A 21,133-nucleotide genomic window follows, 5' to 3' on the forward strand; every position below is an offset into this window, starting at 1 on the left:
CTGCCCTACCTCCTGAGCTATAGTCACTGCATTTTTAAAAAAACAATTCAGTTAAAATATATTCTGTCAGTACACTTGCCAAAAATATCTGGACTACGTTAGCAAACAAAAAGAAAAAAATCAAATTTCAGTAAATAATCTGACGGTTACGTCAGATTATTACAAAGAAATAAAGAATATTTGAAATAATAGAAGTATCCATTTAAAGTTTAAATATTATGAAATTTCATGTGCTAGAACTAGCCAGATTGATATCTAACCTACTACTTTAAAAACTTGTCTCACTTCTAGAGCTCTAAGCATGCCTGTATGCTCTGCATCTGTGCTCTACCTATTCCTCTTGCTGCTGTGTGGGCTGCTGGGAGGCTGGGTGCTGTCCATCTGCCCCGCTGCCTGCTCCTGCAGTGGAGGCCATCGTGTTGTGGACTGCTCTTCACGAGGCCTGACCAAGTTACCGCCTGGTCTGCAGCATAACATTCGCTTTCTCAACCTTTCTTTTAACAGGTAAGCTCCTGCACCTCTCAAATTCTCCACTTTTAGACATTATATTACATGACTCACTTTTAGATACATGTGCATGTAAGAGGTAACAGAATAAGTAGCATATGGTCAAGCAGAAATTTACTTAACTAGAGGATCTGACTGTTAAAATATATAGCTGTCCCAGACAAGTAAAAGCCTTTAAGGAACTTCTAAAGATGAACTTGGAATTAATACCAACTGTTCATAACAGAATAAGAATAACTTGATTGTTGATTGATCTCATATATCTGACATCACTCATCTGCTACTTATATGAGAATTAAAAAGCCTGATATCCGTTTTTTTGTTCCATAAAGATTCTACCATCATTTCCTTCGTCTTAAAGGTGTTCAATATGAACACAATATGAGTAGTTTTTGTAACTCCAGACGCTCAAGGCTTTTACAAGATCCCTATATTCAGACTCCTGTCATACTTCTGTGCTTATAATCATGCTATATGGTATCAACTGATATTTATTAAGCGCTTTTCTAATCCTTCTAAGCACTCAGAGTGTTTTTACACTAGCAAACTTTCACGCTTTAGCTTTTTAGCCATTTGATTATTCATCAATCCAATTAGCAATATTACCATTCTATTACAATTATGATGGTGATAAATATGATGATTAAATATGACATTCTTTTGGCAGCTTGCAGGGTCTGGACAACCAGCTCAGCCACTATGCCCATCTGCGCAACCTGGATCTGTCCTACAACCGCCTGGAGAGTCTTCCCCCTGCCCTGCCACGGTCTCTGTGGGACATTCGAGCAGCAGGGAACCATCTACGCTCTCTAGACAAAAATGACACAGCCTACCATTGGAACCTGAAAGTACTGGATCTATCAGATAATGAGCTAGAGAGAGTGGTCTTTATCAATAACACACTGTTGAGTCTACAGTCTCTTAACCTCAGTCATAACAGGTTTTGGACAGTGCCCACAAACATGCCACACAACCTGGAGATCATTGACTTGTCACATAACTATCTGTTGCAGATCCTGCCCGGATCGTTGGATCGTCTGCCCCGACTGTCCCAGTTTTATTTGCATGCTAACCGCTTCACCTGGTTGTCTGAGGGAATCTTTGATAACCTAACAGGACTGGAGATTATTACTCTTGGGGATAACCCCTGGGCTTGTGAAGAAGAAGAACACATAACAAAGCTCCTTAGATGGTCAGAGAAAACCCGTGCAACCGTTTTGGGGTGCCCCTGTTATACAAGACCCATCTGTGGGCAATCCCATTTACCAGTAACAGGAAGGGAAAGGCACTCAGCTCGGTTTACGGAGCCACCACTCTGGGTTAACAGCAGAAGTGAAGGGCAGGATGTTCAATTGCCCCCAAGGACTGTAGAGAACACACCTAACTATCAGGTGAAGTCTCCACTTGTTGACAGTGGAATGTATCAGGGCAAAGCAGGTATGAATGAATCTGGGGATCACATCTGGACATCTTCAACAAGTATGGATAGTTTTTCTTCACACACAAGCACAACAGAACATCCAAAGTCTTTAACCAAGAAGCCTAAACTAACTCATTTATATAATGAAGGCTGCAAACTGGACATCAAAACTCAACAAACAGTCATTCTGTCTGTTGTAGTCATGACAACTGCATTCACCACCGTCTAAACTACAATACACATAGCGTAACAGTTATTAGAATCTTGTGGACACTAAATCTAAGTAATTTCCTGTATGTAGCACCTCCATTTTCATTTGCCTTATAAAAACTGTTGCGACTGTTGTTATCTTCTGTCATCACCATCCTTTCAAGATGCACATCATGACAATATCTCTTAAAGTCCTGTACACAAAGAAAAATGTCAGAGGTAAAGATTTAGATTAATGCTTGAACACATGTTGCTGGGTTCATTTATTAGTTGGTTCCTAATTAATGCTATTGTGCTGTTTTGGTCCTACCAAGGCATTTAGAACAGTGCTGTTCACAATAAGAAGCCCCAAATGTTAGTAATACAAAATACTTTCCAATTTACCAGTTAAGGACTAGCAATAGGACAGTGTGTAATACACACGCGCAAGCATGTTCCCCTCCCGTTCCACTACGGGGACTGCCCGACTGCCTGCAGAGAGTCTGATGTCAGACGGAAGCAGTGTTTAAAGCATGTGAGCCAATCTGTGAGACAGTTTTGCTCATGTTGTTGCTGTTGGTGAGTCAGCCAGCCGCAAAGGAGAGTGAAGCTATAACATATAAAGAGCTCAAGTGAGATCGAGTGTTAAACATAGTGAAAAATGTGCACTACGGCAACTGTGCGTTTCATGCTGTATTTTTTATTTTCTGAAGTTTTTTCCCCCCAGTTCTTCTGTTCCGAGTGAACTAGACTATCGCTATTGCTTCCTTCTCTATTCCAGGCCACTGGTCAACCAATCAACTTTCAGCAGTTGCATCTGCATGGGAGGACTGCATGGGAGTGTGTCTTGGGTGGGTGAAAACCCCTCTTCACCCCTCTGCCAGACTGAAAAATGTATGCGAATGAAGACATTTGCAGGACTGCAAATTCCACTTGTGAAACTGAAAGAGGAATGCAAACAGGAATTTGAGTCTCAAACAACACTTTACCAAGAGAAACCTACAAGTTGTATCGCAAAAATTATTTAATTGTGAGCAGCAACAACTTCTCAAGTACAAAATACCTAACTTTCATGTTTGTACTGTGTATAAAATGTGATGGACAACCTTGTGACCCGTATAAAGTTTGGATGATGTGCCTGTGATAAAGTATGGCTGAGCAGGAGGGCTCCAAAGTGGCCTGGTTTGGTGCTCTTTTTCAGATGCTCTTCCATTCAAATGAATGGGAAAAATTTGTTGAGAATGTTGCAAAAACTATGTGACGAATAGCTGACAAAAACGGTCTACACTGGCATCCTCGAAAGAGTGACCTTTATCCCTTAGATGCAGATGTACATTTGAGTCTTGTCCTGTCAAGGTGGCTCTTCTATGTTGTGCCATACGTTTATGAAGTGGCTGTTGGGTTTCTCGAATGTAGAGGTCTGTTGTTTAGTTTGTCTTTGGGATGGACCAGTTTTTGAGTGAGTGTGTGCGTCAGTTTCTTTGATAAACCAGCTACATAAGGGATGACATTTTTGTTCTGTTTGTCATTCTGTTTGTCATTCTGTTTGTCCCTAGTTGGTCTCTGACCTTGTTTACTGTGCATCTTTGCTGGTTTGATTAAAGCCCATGTTGGGATAAAAACATGTTTTAAGAGCTTTCTTTACATGTGTGTGTTCCTTTTCTTTCCCTTCTGCCTTAGAGGGAACATTTTCTGACCAATATTGCTGGATCACTTCTAGTTCCAGAGGGTGGTTGGAGTCAAAGAGTAGGTACTAGTCTGTGTGTGGGCTTCCGGTAAACTTCAATGTTGAGGTGTCCATTCTTCTCAAAGAGGACAGATGGTTTGAAAGAGGAGTGAAAGAAGCCATCTATGTCCACTGTGAACGACCATCCTTGAACAGAGGGGGTTGCTTACCACACCAACTGTCTGCCACCTATAATCCAGTTTTGAGATCCCTTCCCAGATGCTTTAACGCCCACTCACGTCTTGTGTCAGTTGATCTCAATAAGTCACATGACAGGGTGAGGCAAGGTCTCACAATGGTTTTTACCCAAAACCTCTGCTGATAATGAGCCACACCCTTTTTCACACTTTGGCTCATGCGATGAGGCACATGATCAATAGTGCTCAACGACTCCAACTCCCACCAGGGCTCAAAATCTGGGACTCTCCATCATGTGATGTAACAAGTAGTATAACAAATTACTTTTTCAGAGGAGTAATTAAGTAACTTACTGCGTTACTTAAAAAAAAAAAAGTGTTCTGTATGTGTAACACTGACTTTTTAAAATAACAACTCAACACTGATCACAACAAAGAGGGAAAATACCCCAAAAAACATGCACAAACAACATTTGACCTACAGCATGCAATTAATCTGCCAGTGACAACCGATAAGGAATCGAAAAAACAAGTGATATCAATAATGGAATCGAAATCCCTAAATCCTTCATTAATCCAATACCTAGGTGTTATTACACAAAAAGACAGAGAGGAGATTCCAACCAATCAACAAATGATATTCAAATGAGCAAGGGTGTGAGTACCCCTGTGTCTCTGTCATGTCTTTGAGAGAAGCAGTTTGTAAAAAATGGCTTGTAAAAATGGAAACTGCCGTTTCTAAATGAAGGTGTTTATTATTCAGGGTGAAACAAAACAAAAAAAACAGAATTGAATCGATCGAGATTCTGTGGCATGACCTTAAAAAGCTCCAATGTGGTTGAATTACAACAATTCTGCAAAGATGAGTTGGCCAGAATTCAAAGACTCATTGCCAGTTATTTCAAACGCTCTACTGCAGTCAACCAGGTATTAGGTTTAGGTTGCAATCCAAAAAAGAATCCAGCGATTCCAGTGAAACACCATGATTATCAGCATAGTGTACAGTTTAAGCTAAATAGTATTCTACACAGCTCACTACAAAGTTGTGAAATTGGAATTAAAGTGCACTGATTGTACCACCAAAACAATGCAACAGACATGTTTATCACTATTGTTTTTCACCCGAAAAACATTTTTGTTCTATTGCAATGTATGCAGATCAATAACAAGTAGCTCAGAGAAAAATCAAAGCATTTGCTTTGAGAGAACAGTCATGTATTTCTTTGCTGCTGGTGGCACTAAAAAGTTGGAAATCACTTGCTGTTGTTTAGTGAAAACAGATTTACTAAAAAAAAGTGGCAGACATTTTAAAATTGATGTGTTTTTGATATGTGCATATGTCCTTCTACTGTATGTAAAATGACTGTAATATCATTACACACAGGTTCTTGCTGTAGTGTGAAAACAAGCATATATAATAATGTGGCAGAGATTTTAAAATTGAGACATCTGTTTGTGGTACCCATATTACTCTCGTTCCTGTAAAGTGAAAACTGCTGCATCTAATAAAGTTGTTGGATATTGTAAAATTAATGTGTTGTTAACCATACTGTATATTACTGTATGTTACTGCATAGTGAGACACTTAGACAAAAATAAAGCCTTCATGACAACTCATTAACATTAAACAACTTCAACCTGCAACACGTATTATTACGTACAGCAAATGGCGACTAAAATAATACATTTTGGGATCGCTGCTTTGTAACAATCAATGTTAAATCTGATGAATAATAACAACAAATAAACAATGATGGATAAATATGCAAAATAATAGTTGTGCCTCACTGCTTTTGCATTGTCACACTCAATAATAATATTAATAATAAATAAGGGCGCTTCAATGCAATGCTATTGGCACATTCATAATAACTAGAATAATAAATCTGACAAATAATAATAATATCCATCCATATAATGATAATAATAATAATTCTTGGATGCTATTGCATTGGCACACTTAATAATAATAATCAGAATAATAAATCAGACAAATAATATACAGTATTTCTTGATGCATGCTCAATCATCCAGATAAGGAGATTCCAAAAAATTAGGAAGGCTTGGTAAGGTTTTAAATGTCCCCCATTACTGATGAAAATCTCAAAATCTTAGAAGAATTGCAGCGACTTCCCACTCTCTGTGAATAATACTCATAACCAATGATCAATGGTCATTCCTCAGTGATCAATAGCAGTTGACCAATGGCCTTTGATCGGTGGTTGTTGATCAATGGTCATGATAATTTGCATATTAATGATCAAGAAACTGACCTGTCAGCCCATTGTTCGCCAGTGGTGCTAGTTTCATTCATCATGCAAATGTACTGTTTATGAGATTGGGTAAACCTGCAGTCAGCTGAGACTGAAGAAGTCACTTGGATGAGTGACAAAACATTTCTCCCACTGAAAACGCTACGTCCAGATGAACTGAATCAACTTTCGGAATGCCTCAATACTGGGACTCTCCAACAATTGCACTTAGAACTGAATAAGCTTCTCGGATGAGAGGTGAAACATCTTCAAGAAAACTTAAACATGTCCAGATGCCTCAGTACTATTGTACTGGCACACTCAATAATAATAAAGATTTGGATGTCAATACTGTGAATGCTTTGGGACACTCAAATAAGCAGATACAAAATGATACATTGCGTGCTCAGGCCCCAATCATAGACAGAACAGATACAACAGGGTCCTATTTTTAAAAACCAAAAACCAAAAACAAAACAATAAGAATCTGTTTGAAGCAGATGCTGTCTCAACTACTGTTGATAGGTACATACTGGTATCCAGGAAACATCACACACTAACACTATACACAGGATATGTGGTTAGTGGTTAATCTAGAAATAATTCATCCAACTTGCCAGCACACATTCTGACAGATACAATATATCTTTACAGAATAGCTCTGTCCTGACTAATTTGAAACCTCCACATCATTTCATTTTCGGCAAAGGAAATTTTAAATGCAAGGTTTGCTTGACAGCAATTTAAAATGAACCAAAGTCTCTAACAACAAATGCACTCTTATCTATTATTTTGTCAGTTTACTAAATTGAGAAATAAGTAATGCCAAGTCCTACCTGCGGGCGACATAGTAGAACACTGGATTTCCAATCTTTGAGGTTCCTGCCTGGTAGAAAATGTTGAGGGTCTTTAAGGCTTTGAATTCCTCCTTCTCATGTACTTGATGCCTGCAGAACAAATAGGAGCGCTGAAGATAGTAAATTAAGCAAATAAAGTTATGACCCAACTTGTAAAATAACAAACCAGTTTTATTTGTTGTTTCTCTATTGTCCCCTTGGCCCTTACTCAGAGGTTTATCAGACTTGTTATCTGACTTAGTGCTCAGCTCAGATAAAATAATTGTTGTGGATGATTTTGACATCCATTTAGATGCTGAAAATGACAGCCTCAACACAGCATTTAATCTATTATTAGACTCAATTAGCTTCTCTCAAAATGTAAAAGAACCCACAACAACTTTAACCACACTCTCCATCTAGTTCTGAGATATGGCATGGAAACCGAACATTTAAAAGTATTCATTGAAAACCCTTTGATCATTTCCTAACAACAATACAATTTACAATAATGGATCACACAGCAGTTGGGAATACTTTTAAATACAACAGATAGCGCTGTAACTAAACTTAAGGGTATAATTCCTCCACTGTTATCTTCTTTAATGCCATTTGCCAACACAGTACAGAGCAGCTACCTTAACTCAGGTTTTATCCTGGATTCCGTCTGCCTTAGTTTATGAACGCCTTTATCGGCTTTATCCATGCTATCTGATGGGTCAAGATACCTCATCCTCCCGTTTTGATATTTTGTGCCTGAATCCTTATTTGGCATCCTCAGCAGTGCCCTCCTTGATGCATGCAGGAGTGGGGAATAAGAATCTGTTTTATTGTGCTGTGGTGGATCGTCAACAGTGTTGGGAAGGTTACTTTTAAAATTTATTCCACTACAGATTACAGAATACATGCCCCAAAATGTATTTTGTAACGTATTCCGTTACGTTACTCAATAAGAGTAACGTATTCTGAATACTTTGGATTACTTAATATATTATAGCCGATAATTATTATCATTATAGCCGAAAACTAGCTTTACTTTGTTGTCTGGGTCAACTTTGCTAGCGAGAGACAGAGAGAGGCGTTGAAAGGCTGCTCCAACGGATCTTATTGTTTCGGAGGAAAACACGAACACAGTGTACAGTCGAGTCTTAATAGCTTACTTACAAATGGGCTCGTCAGGCACTCTTTTTGGCTGCAGTGGTTATTATTATATTTACATGCTTCCATCTCCCGTTTCTGGTCGGTGAAACTCGCACTTTTCCACTCTCCTTTTTCTCCCTCCCTCACACACACATAACGGGTATGGCAGTCCATTCTCCCTGCAGCACGGACTACACTGCCCATGAGGCTACATTCTTTAGGGCTATGCCTGTAACACTCTGCCTATTGCCTTCATATTAAATCATTTTAAAAAATATTTCTTCACGTCATTATGAGACGCGAGATTGAGACACAGGCATTTGAGCCTCTTAATGTGTGTTTTGTTTGGGTTTCCACCAGCATGGAATTACCAAAAATAGAGAGAGCATAGCCTAACATATGAAACAGGAAAATACCGCCGTGTAATCCCTTTATTTCAACAAAGTAAGTGTATTCTGAATACCACCTTTTTAAACGGTAACTGTAACGGAATACAGTTACTCATATTTTGTATTTTAAATACGTAACGGCGGTACATGTATTCCGTTACTCCCCAACACTGATCATCAACCTAACCCAAATGACTTGTTTTTAAAGAAGTTTAGTGATTTATTATTCTCCACTATTAAGCTGTTTAGGATTGCTTATAGATGGCAATATTAACATTCACATAGATGATTAGCTCCTGTTTCCAAGTTGTCACCTTGGATAAATTGGATAAACACCATGCGCCTCTTAAAGTGTTCTTGTGGAAAAGGTGAGCACTAGTGAAGGAAAATTCGGTTTGTATTCATCCCCTTCAGCAAAAGGATCTTTTCATTTTTTCTTTCAACAGTTCAGTTAGAGATGCACAGGCTGACTATTTCTCACACTTGGTTACAAATAGAACAGGTAATCCTATGGCGTTATTTGACACCATTAGTAATATTGTTACTTCTGCTCCACCTGCTGTCCCAATCTCCTCAGTATATACAATCCTGATTAAAAGTTTAAGACCACTTGAAAAATTGCAAAAAAATCATATTTTGCATGGCTGGATCTTAACATGGTTCAAAGTAAAGCTTCAATATGCAATAAGAAGAAATGGGAGTGAGACAAAACATTTTTTTGAAGCATGCAATTTATTGTAAACAATGCTTAAATTGAAACAGGCTGTTTTATAACTGATCAAAAGTTTAGGACCACATGCCTTTAAAAGGCCAAATCTATGCAAAAACGTGAATTCATTGTCATTTTCTGTCAGGTAGTCACAATGTCAGGATGTTCTGATGGCAAAGGCAAAAAAACTTTCCCTTTTTGAACGTGGGGTTGTTGAACTGCATAAGCAGGGTCTCTCTCAGCGCAACATCACTGCCGAGGTGGGATCCAGTAAGACGGTCATTTGGAATTTCTTAAATGATCCTTAGGGTTATGGAACCAAAACGTCAAGTGGAAGACCCCCCAAAAATTTCACGAGCACTGAGCTGGAGGATCCAATTGGCTGTCCGTCAAGACACTGGACAATCCTCGACCCAAATTAAGGCCGTTACTGGTGCAGACTGCAGCCTCATAACCATCAGACGGCATCTGAGGCTGAAGGGCTTCAAAAACGTTACTGGCATGACAAGCAGATCACACCTGAGATGTTTTCTGTGCACCACAGTGGAGGAGGCGCAATAATGGCCTGGGGTGCTTTTTCCTTCAGTGGAACAATGGAGCTTCAGGAGGTGCAGGGGGGGCGAAAGGCCACTGGCTATGTCCAGATGTTGCAGAGAAATGTTTTCTCACTCCCATTTCTTCTTGTTGCATGTTGGAGCTCTTCTTGGTTCCAACCATGCAAAATATGACTTTTTGCCATTTTTCAAGTGGTTTTAAACATTTGATTGGAACTGTATATGTTCTGCTCGACCTTAGTGGATCATTGCACTGTTAACTATAGTATTTAATTACAGTGATTAGAGCATGCTATAGGAATGAAAGATACTGTGTTGCAGTGATTTGAATCATAACTATTTAATAGACTCCACCTTGTTCATTTAAATGGGGACCCCTCTTTAGGGCTGTTCGATATAACGATATATATCGGATGACGATATAAAAACATCTATGTTTCATTTTACACTATCGTTTGTTTCGTGGTGTCGCAAAATAAACTGTTTACGGCAATATTTTTTCATCGTTTTGATGGTCACTGTAGTGGCTATATTAGTTCCTTAAAGTTGTCTCTTTCTCTTTTATTTAATATAACCACACTACGGACGGACAAGCGCCTGTTTTTATGCGCTGTCGTTAGCAACAATGATGGTAAAACCATCACGTGTCCGCTTGCTTATTTTCCACATAAACCTTTCACAATAAAGCTCAAAATCCTGTTGAGACTTTTCAAAATAAACTGAATCACGTGAAAGAGTATGCAGAGTATTTACGGATGAGAAGCAAAAAAAGAGCCGCCAGGTGCTAAAAAAATAAACCTTAGACTCAAACGTTAGAACAGGCTTTTCCCCGCAGCACGCTGTGTAATAAATACTCACAAAGAAAACGGCGGCCGTTACAACTTATGTCTAAAAATGCATAGTTTCATGCATTGGTTAAAACACTCGACTCGCAGAATTTACAGAAAATGTTAAATTTTTGTGATTTGATATCGTTATCGGGACGATAGATGTCTTATATCGGGATATGAGATTTTGGTCATATTGCACAGCCCTACCTCTCTTCACACACTAAGGTTAATTATTAAAGTCCACAGAGTTCAGTGCTAGGACCAATTCTGTTTACATTATACAAGCTTCCCTTAGGCATCATCAATAGAAAGCATAGCATACCTTCTAACTACCTACCCATGAAGCCAGACAACACAGACTGATTGTCTTAAAGACCTGGATAACCTCTAATTAATATTTTTTGTCTCTTTTTACATTTATGAAGAATATCCAAAATGAGAAACACCCTGTCTCAGAGTGATGCTGAAAAAAAAACAAAACATGGCTCATACATTTAGTACTGGCGGGTAAGGCTGGACTACTGTAATATATTATTATCAGGATGTCCTAAAAGGTAAAATAACAAACCAGTCAAAAGTCTTCAGTTGATCTAGAAAGAGTATTGACAGGGACCCGAGAGAAAGAGCATATTTTGACCATACTGTTTAAACCAGAATCTAATTTAAAATCCTTTTCTTGAATGATCAGGGCCCATCTCATCTTAAAGACCTCACAGTAACATATCATCCTAATGGAGCACTTTGCTCTTAGATTGCCGGCTTACTTGAAGTTCCAAGGGTATTAAAAAGCAGAAAGGGGGAAAGAGCCTTCACCTTTCAGGACCCTCTTCTGTGGATCTAGCTCTCAGTTTGGATTTGGGAGACAGACAACCTCTCTACGTTTTCGATTTGGTTCAAAACTTTCCTTTTTGACAGCAAATAGACAAGTCTTAATCAGGTGACCCTGAATCCTCCTTTACTTGCGTTGCAAAAGGCCTAGGCTGCTGGGACTTCCCGTGATGCACTGAGATAAAAGTTGAAATTGAATACAATGAAAGCTTCCTATAAAGTGTTAATGCATCTAAAACTAAAGATGGACAGACGTACAACCCATAAATGGGAAAAATGATGCTCAAAGTCACAAGTGCTTGTTGAGTCAGAACCATTATGTTAACAAGCTGTTATCAATCTTACCTGGTCATAAACTCCTCAAACTTGGAGCTGGTCAGATTGAGACTAGACCAGTGAGTGTCAGCCACAGGTTTGTGTTCCGGCGGTCCTAGGTAAGCCAGCAAGGTGGCCATCTTGTCAAAAGGTCGCCTACCTACAGCCTTGTGGTCCCTAGAATAAAATTGTGACTCATGATTTAATGATCAAAAATAAAAATGCAATGATTAAAAATTTAAAAAAACTAATTTAATGAAATACAAAATTCTGACCTGTTACTGGATAAGTACTGGCCAATTCTTTCCTGATTATTCCACAGCAGCCGGTGGAGAGCCAGCACGTTACCATCACTGATAAATGACAGACTGTGGTTGACAGAATCACTGGGTGGAGAGTCAGATGCTATGTCCAAGAAAAACCTGGGGCAGAGAGAGAAGATTGCCAGCTCAACTTAAGGGGAGAAGAAACACGACAGCAAGCACTTCACTGATTTAGTTTGCAAAGTTTTTGGTTTATCTGAACTGTCACATGACCACATAGCTCGGTGTTCCCTGACTACACAAACTCTGTTGATATAAAATGTTTGATTCGTTTGTTATTTTTTTGTTAGTGACTGGGCAAACAATTGATGAACAGTCAGCATGAACAGTCAGCATGGTGGTACTAGTGAGAAGAGAGGGGATCATTAATTTCCATGATGAGTCTGTGATTCATGTCAGGCAGCAGGTGTCAAAAAATTACGACAAGGAAAAGAAAAAAATCTAAAGACTGAAAAAGTTGCTAATTGCCAAAAAGAAATAACATCTGGTGTATCTTCATATAAAAAAGCATACCAGAGGTTATGGGTCTAACAAAAGTATTATATGAGGAGGGTTTCAGCATGTGAGTTCACATACACTGGAGTAAATAATTATTTGATCCGCTGCTGAATTTGTAAGCTTGCTCACTAACAAAGAAATAAACCATCTGAAAATTTTATGGCAGTTTCACTTATTGGAGGGAGACAGACTATAAGCCAAAAATCCAGAAAAAAACCCCAGCATTACATAAAAATAAATGATTTGCATGTCAATAACCCAACCAGAAATCTGGCTCTCACCGATTGGCTGCATGTTCATGTGGCACACAGATTACCATCTCATCAAATCAGTTACAGATATGCCAACTTGTTGTGTAAATAAAACATGCCTGTCCACAGAATGATTTTTCTCCATTCCTACCTATTCACTACCGTGGGCAAGACCCCACCACTGCCTGCCTATTTTCAAGCAGTCCTATAAAGTCCAATATTTGAGCACACACTAACACAAAAAATACAAACAAAAATATCAGTTCCCAAATGTATTGAAATTTTTAATTGGATATAGTTAAGTTAAAATTTCACAGCAATCCATTATATAGGGGGCAGGGGTAGCTCTAGGGATAGGGATACAAACAGTATTTACAGTAACAGTAGTTCCCTGCACTTACCTTCGGGCTGAATCAAAGTTGCTCTTCACAAAGTCATTAAAAGGCCTCATGTGTTCTTCTTTTGTAAATAAGACGTGGTTTGCAATACTCTGCAAAATCTGAAATAAAAAATACAAGAGATTCACAATAAGTTCATGTTATGTGAGTTGTGTGATCTTGCTCGAGTTCAAAGAGAATGGTTACCCTCAGGTTTAATCCTGATATCAAATACAGGTTAACTGGGATTTGAACAGACACTTATATCAGGTACACTATGTCAAAAGATTTCTCTTTAATGCAGTACAGTGTTTCACTATCTTTGTGCTCAGTCTCACAATAAAAACTTACCTCCTGCTAAAATTATTAATGTACTCTATACCCAGACTGTAGGAGCTTCTTTTTAAGCCAGACGTGATCACAAGGTTTAAGATAGTCAGTGACATTTTAAACTTTATTAGAGTCATGTGTCTATGATGCCTACTCATTGATGGCATTTTTGCCAAAAAAAATTAGGTTATGGACACTTTATTTGTACCTGTGGATACAAATAAAGGGGGTAAAAATACATTTCTTTTGATCTCTTCTTGTAGTGAGTAAGTCAATTATCCTCATGTGGATTTTCAAAAAACAAACAAACAAAAAAAACCCAGAAAAAAATAAATAAATCACAGAATAAATAAAAAGTTTGGCTATTGGAGCCAAACTGTTTTAAAGGTTTGTTTTTCTGCTCCATTGGACTAGAAGCCTTCATTCAGAAGGAAGAAACTGAAAGATGTTATGCACAGGATGCAAAGTGTCAAACAAAACTGAACCAGCCAGTGGGTATAATTCTCTGGCATACAGAGATGCTAGGTTCAGCTGTCACTAGGGATGGGAATTGTGAATCAGTTCTTGTAGAACCAATAATACATTACTTTTTTTGAGTAATGACCCCAACATTAATCACAACATAGCAAGGAAATACCTCCAACACACACAAACATTTGACCAAACAGCATGCAATTAATTTGCAAGAATCTAATATCTTTAATATGCTGCTTAGGGATGGTGTTGACTCTCAAACGACCCAGTGGGAAAATAACGAGAATTGAAATTGAAAGGAATCGAATTAAGAAGTGATATTGATAATGGAATCTGAATCGCTAAATTCTTATTAATTCCCATCCCTAGACTTAGGGATGTAACCATTTTTTTCTGGCTACTTTCATGGCAGCCCTCATATCCAATAAGCTTACCTTGGACATGAGTTTGAGCCCCCGTTCTATCCTGGGCAGAGGCTTCTTGTCTAAAATACCAGTCTCATAGGGGGACACAATAGCAGGGTTGATGAAGCGCAGAAACATAGCACTGCCCACCGCACCAATGCTGTTCTGTGGGAACCGCTGACTCACAACCTGTGTGAGGGAGTATGGAGAGAGTGGAGGGAAAAAAAATGTTGGCGAACACAAAAGGAAAATACAGAACAGAAGGGAAAAGTATAAGAAGAGGGACCAGTTTGAAAAAAAGGGAATGAGAAAATATTAAAAGTTGATTTTGGTACATTCAAGAGCAAATGAGGGAATGATAATAATAACAAAATATACATGTATCAATATGTGTAACAGAGATATTTGAGCTGAGTCATGATCAGGCCAAAAAATGTTGCGCTCAGGAGGAGAGCCTAGCTAGGAAGAAATATGACGAAAGACTTGGACATGATTCCAGTTTATTCTGGTTGTACCAGGAGTGAAAAAGGTTTTTACTCCAGTTACAGCAGAAGAAACATGCAAGAGAGGATAAACATGACAATCAACCCAGCTGTCTCCTCTCTGTTGGTGAAAGATGAAAACAGGAAATGATTACACAAACTGACAGAAGACAGATGACAGATGTTAAGCCATGAATTGTGATTAAAGTATAAGATGGTGGTGCCTCTTTTAATTCAATTACTAGAAGAAGAAATGAAAAAATACAAACTTCCTACAAATATATATACACAGCTACAACATCAGGCTATAACCCCATATCATCAACACAAACGTCAAAATCATCAGTAAGGCTTTACAATTATGAATAGAGACAGTTATTCCATCTTGTTTGACACACAGATCAAACTAAGTTACTAAAAGAAAGACGGTAACCTATAACTTTATTATGTTATTTATTTTACATCTCATTCCAACCACCCATCAGCAGTTGTTTTATTACATGCAGAAAACGCATATGATAAAATTAACTGGCATTTTTGAAATTCTCAATATTAAAGAAAACAGTCTTTGATGAATAATTTATTCACTGGGTGAAAGTTTTATACACATCACAATAGCCACAATCATGGCGGGCATCGTTGCACAAGACAAGGATGCCCACTCTCCCTGTCACTATTTGTCATATTTATTGAACATCATCAGAATCCAATGCCAAAATCCAAAAATAAGCCAATATGCATATAATTTATTTCTTTGGGAAGAGATAGATGACACTGATGACAACACATGAAAACTCGCTAACCTGCTATGAGCAACAGAGGGCACAATCCGGGAGGAAACACAGACCACACATTAACACATTTCACACTGAGATGCACTGGTCCAGGAATGCCTCAGGTAGATTAAGACAGATGGTGAAGAGGAACAGCACAGGAACTATTATTAAAGACCAAGCCGCTGCACAAGATGTACCATCGAGAGATAGCGAAGCGGTTGACATTAAGAAATCCTACCACTGACTACAAAAGTCCAGCCTAAAGGATACCAGAAGCTCTTATCCCACCAGTACAAGAACAAACCCTAAGCACTAGACCTCTAAAGGCAACAGTCTACCACAGCTGAAAGTTGTAAGCTACGCAAAAGTACCCTGGAGATGGAATACAAGTTGGAACAGCATTTACTGAGAGGCACAACCAGGTTGCTGGAACAGTTTCCAATAACATCTGTGTATATCAGGAGTTGGGAATCGATGGGAAAGATATCGTCGAATTTTTAATGTTCTTGGACCTGATTGGTGACCAGTTGGTCAGACGTGTATGTTGCGTGTTTAATGCATGTGCAACACATTCACACTGGCACAGACAAATAGTCAGATGCACACTCACAGCCACACACTAACATGACAATAGCATGTAAGCTTTTCACTATGAGTTAAGGTACAGTTAACCAGAGTAAACACTGAAGGAACCACCACAAAAAGGTTTGTAACAACAAAGGTACACAGACAAAACTAAAGCTGTCCAGAGCTTAGAGCTAGCCACTAGCCAGCTGCCTCAGTAAGAGTAGTCACCAGATTCAGTTCCTGGGTAAGGTGTTCTGACTGGGCATGTCCTAATGGTGTGAGGCCCGGGCAGAGACCAAGGACATGCTGGAGATCTCTCTATGTCCCTTATATCTACTTACCTACCTACCTACCTACCTGGTAGAGGACCCGAGCATGAAGGATACACTGCCCGCTAGTGCTGGGCGATATGACGATATATATCGTGTGGACGATAGAAAAGTGTCTATCGTGCCATTTGTCTTCTATCGTTTCTATCGTTTCTAACCCTAATTTTATAAATTATCACATAAAATAGATCATTAACCCTTTACAACCGGTCGGAGCAGGCACACTCCGTTTTGCCTAACTATTTTTAAATCCCTGTAGAACTGGAACCACGTAAGGTAGCGCAATATTTTTATTTTTTTTGCATATGAAACCGGAGGAGTTGTACTTACATCTTAATCCATCAGCTTGCCCTAGGTCACGGTTTCCTTCCACATATAGCTTTGCAAAAATTGCATAAAAAGCACTTCCAGCAACAAAAACATAATATTCCAGAAACACGCTTTGCTGATCCGATCAGCTGTTCATAACACTTCCTACGTTGGAATATAAGTCAGCGCGAACTATCGCATGTCCGCCATTACCTGTCCGAAACCGGAAGTGACGTCATTTTCGCGGAAAATGTAGGGGTTTTTTTTACCTTCAAAGCCTATGTTGGAGTTTTTAAAAGTCATGTTTGACTTTATGCTTTTCTGTATCGTTTCCAGGATGCTTAAAAGTCAAATTACACTGTTGGAAATAGTTTATTTTGATGCACATGCTGGTTTTTTTTGCAAATTTGCATTATAATATTTATTTTAATTTTTCCTGTAGTATATAAAAATTAGTGTATCTCAAACATAAAACTATGAACACACTCAAAGTAAATTTCTCGTGGTTGGAAACTATTTTGTGCAACTTTATGTATTTACAGTTTTGAGGGATAAGCCTCTTAAATTTCTCTAACTAGAAATATATGTAAAAAAACAAAACAAAAACAATTTTCAATTTTTTTGTAGTTTATTGCACTTTTTTGCAATTTATGTAGTTACCATGGACTTAATGCATACATATTATTAAAATTTGGGCTATAACGGTTGTATTGATGTATAGCAACTTGAAATGCTCCCACAAATGGCACTACAGCATGTAAAATGTAAAGATAAGCTCTGGCGGACTTGGTTCTATGGTAGGTCTTAAAGGGTTAAATAGCCTGTGGCAAATATATTAGTGTTGTCTTCTCACTATACATACCCTTAACTTTATGCAAGAGAAAATAAAATATAAAAAAATGATATTTTTCGCAAAGAAACTCCGTCTTGTGGTTTTGCGACATGGTGCTGCTTTACGTGCACCCGGATTTGCGACATGCTTTACGGTAACTCAAAACAAAGACTGCACCCTCTCCACTCGCTGTTTACAGACTGCGTACTTTCTAGATGACCACAGGTCAGGTGGTATATCGTGATATATATCGTTATCGTGATATAAAATAATTCATATCGTGATAAACATTTTTTCCATATCGCCCAGCACTACTGCCCGCGGACAATACATTCTGCAACCGTTACCGAGAGCAACCAGCTGATCTACACTACAGCAGCAGTGATCAGTGAGATGAACAGCCACAAGAAGCAGTACCCTCCATTGAGAGAAGGAGACTAGAGGCCAAGATTAAGGTAGTAGGGAGGAAGGTTAGCCAACTATTGGAGCTGCAGAAAGGTGCAATGAAGAAGGTGCCTAAGAAGTACACCTACGTGTTGAAATACAGCAGGTTGAGCTGATACCAAAGAGTTTAATTTTGGCTTCATCTCCTCTTTCTCTCTAGCCTTCTATCAATCATTTCACAAAGCAAGATTTCAGTCCATTACGTAGTGTGTTTATAGTAGACCTGGACATACTTCATCATAAACCAATGTTTCTAGGATGTTTGTGAACTACTTTTGTGTCTATGTTCTTAACATAACAGTGTTATCAGTGATGTTCTTGGTGATAATGGTCATTTTATATTTTTCCATTTTCCAAATAATCACAACAACCAACTACACTGAACTGACTGTGGTATCAGATCAGAACTTTGAGGATCAAAAGTCGATGGACATTTCAGAACATTTTCAGTTTAAACAACCCTTAAAGAAAGTCTTTGTGTGTACCGCAAGTACTAGAATTGACCAAAAACTCTACAAATGGTCAAACTTGTGACTACAAATTACAATCAGTGTTTATAATTTGTGGACAAACAGTGTTAAATGAAATATAGAGCAGGAAATACGCAAAATGTCCTGAAAAGGACTATGCTATTATTGGCAAGTTAGGTTTCTTGGTAGTTCATAACAAAGTAACAATCACAATACAAAGATGACAGTTGATAAAAAGCATTTTTTATAGCAACTCAAGGGGCTTCATAACTAAAACATTAACAAAGCTGTATCTCCACACTGTTGTCCGTGTAAGTAAGGGTGAATTATTTACAAAAGAACGGTATAGATAAAACCAAGAAGCTCTAAAATGTAAAAAGTTTTATGTTTGCCTGCTTTAATTCCTGTATTTTACTTTGATATTTTGAATTTTAAATGGTCACATACAGTTAGTGGCTGCTCTCCTAGATGCAAAGAGTAAATGATGCACGACTTCCTGTAGGTAAAGCCAGTGCCTGCAAAAGCAAAAATGTTCCACTCCAAAGTTTGGGGAAACTACTGACACTCGCCTTGGAGAAATGTTTCCCTAAGTCTCCCCAAGTTCCCCATGTCTGGCTGAAATGAAGCAAAATTGTCAAAAATCCTTTTAAAAAAACCTTTAAAAGTAATTAATATAAAAGTCTATAACTATGTGAACGTCACTGTATTTGCTTAAAGTATTTGCTTTAAGATTAAATATAGACCTGAATGTAGTGCTAGATCAAAAGTCTGATTATCAACAAAGTCATCAGGCATTGTGGGACCATGCTTTTTCACAGTTTAGAACATTTAGACCAAAAACCAAAAATGATATACCTTTTATATTATTGCACCAAAATGTCAAAACTGCTTTAAAGCAGGGTTGAGTTTGATCATAATCTGCAGTTCATGTCAGAACCCCAGAATTATGCTCTACTGATGTAACAACATCAGTAAACTATTTCAGAAGGAAGAGGAGATGGAGGAAATGTTGATAAACAAGTGGCAACAAAACTGCACATGAGCATCAACATTTGAATAAAAGAATCAAGGTTCTGGATAAGTTTCTAGTTAAAAACAAACAAACAAAAAACTGTGGGAACATACTTTCATAATGGTGGAAAAAAGACATCAGCTGTGAAATGCAACTCATTACAGAAAGAGGTCTCCTAGAGTGCAAACAGAAAGCCCAGAAAGAAAAGAGAAAGAAAGAGAGAAGACAGAATGCTTCTATTTCCTGGAAACTGTTAATCAAAAATACATCAAGTGATGCCAGTATTAGTACAATGATTTCAAGAGAGGGTTGTACACAAAGCTGAATATGGAGAAACAAAACATTTCCAGTGAAAAACCAAATTAAAACTGAAAAAAAGAAAAAAAAAACAAAAACAAAAAGAAATAAAATGCAAAAAAAAAAGTTTTTTTGCTTTAGGGTTAAAAGTATCTGAGGTAAAATAGATTCTCCAAACTTACTGCTTTTTTGCTTTCCTTTTTTTCTTTTACTGTTGCTTTATTCAGTAGAGAGTGGCAAGTAGCCTACAGAACAGAGATGAGCACAATATGGTCACAGCACCAGCTAAACAGACACACACACCAACACACACACACACACACACACACACACACACACACACACACACACACACACACACACACACACACACAGGTAGCATAGCCCTAACCATATAAACATACATTTTTATCTGGGAAAGCACAAAGAAAAATAAAAAAATGCCGTTTCACTGCTCAGGGCACATAAAGCGTGTTAATGCATGCACTACCAGTCTTTTACTTTAGCAGACGCGTGTACACAACTGTGTGTATCTACACACTTGTGACACGATATCCAAGGTGGAGAACAGGAAATGAAATATATGAGCAGATACAATAAAAATCAAAGACTTTTTGTGTGCGTCTCCGAATCATTTTAAATCATAAAAGCTGAGACAAAGTAGTTTTTTTTTTCTTCACTTGTTGATTATGAGTGGAAAATACTATAGTGAGGGTATGTTGGCATACTGTGGATTTCTCCGTGGCTTCATGTGACATCCAGGTAGAAAAGACAGAAATTCTGAACTCAAATCTAACTGAAAATTGCAATTAGATAATATTATTTGGTACATGTCTTTGTGATAAAAAGCAGTCAGTTGTCATTCTCCCATGATGTGATCACACCTAATCCACTGCTTGATTTGGCCTTGAGAGATATTGTCCTCCATCTCTAATTGTTTGTGGCACCTTCAGGTATTCCGGTTTTCTCACACAGTCCAAAGATATGCATGAGATTAGGTTTAATGGCAATTCAGAACTGGATATAGGTGTGAATGTGACCTGGTTGTCTCTATGGATTAATCCGGATACAGATTGGCAACCTGTCCAATGAATGCTCTCAACCTGTGACAAACTACAGCCCCCAT

At 38.2% G+C, this 21,133-nt stretch overlaps 2 protein-coding genes across 4 annotated transcripts in view; one reads left to right on the forward strand and one right to left on the reverse strand.

Moving 5' to 3' along the window:
• The window catches only part of omgb (oligodendrocyte myelin glycoprotein b), a 10,609-nt gene extending 8,453 nt beyond the window's left edge, over positions 1-2,156 (forward strand). Inside the window, exons 2-3 of the mRNA XM_063492953.1 lie at positions 292-504; positions 1,175-2,156. Of these exons, the coding sequence (XP_063349023.1) occupies positions 292-504; positions 1,175-2,156 (1,195 nt within the window). The remainder of the gene's footprint in view (positions 1-291; positions 505-1,174) is intronic.
• Positions 1-21,133, reverse strand: part of nf1a (neurofibromin 1a) — a 127,124-nt gene that overhangs the window by 40,816 nt on the left and 65,175 nt on the right. For 2 of the 3 annotated variants that reach the window (XM_063494311.1, XM_063494310.1), the window contains exons 30-35: positions 20,190-20,252; positions 14,520-14,678; positions 13,306-13,403; positions 12,108-12,254; positions 11,863-12,009; positions 7,068-7,178 (exon numbers count right to left, since the gene is read on the reverse strand). In XM_063494311.1, coding sequence (XP_063350381.1) covers positions 7,068-7,178; positions 11,863-12,009; positions 12,108-12,254; positions 13,306-13,403; positions 14,520-14,678; positions 20,190-20,252 — 725 coding nt within the window. The remainder of the gene's footprint in view (positions 1-7,067; positions 7,179-11,862; positions 12,010-12,107; positions 12,255-13,305; positions 13,404-14,519; positions 14,679-20,189; positions 20,253-21,133) is intronic. The other variant, XM_063494312.1, reaches the window with a different exon arrangement.

Source organism: Pelmatolapia mariae, linkage group LG14 (assembly GCF_036321145.2).
Source record: "Pelmatolapia mariae isolate MD_Pm_ZW linkage group LG14, Pm_UMD_F_2, whole genome shotgun sequence".
Lineage (NCBI taxonomy): Eukaryota > Metazoa > Chordata > Actinopteri > Cichliformes > Cichlidae > Pelmatolapia > Pelmatolapia mariae.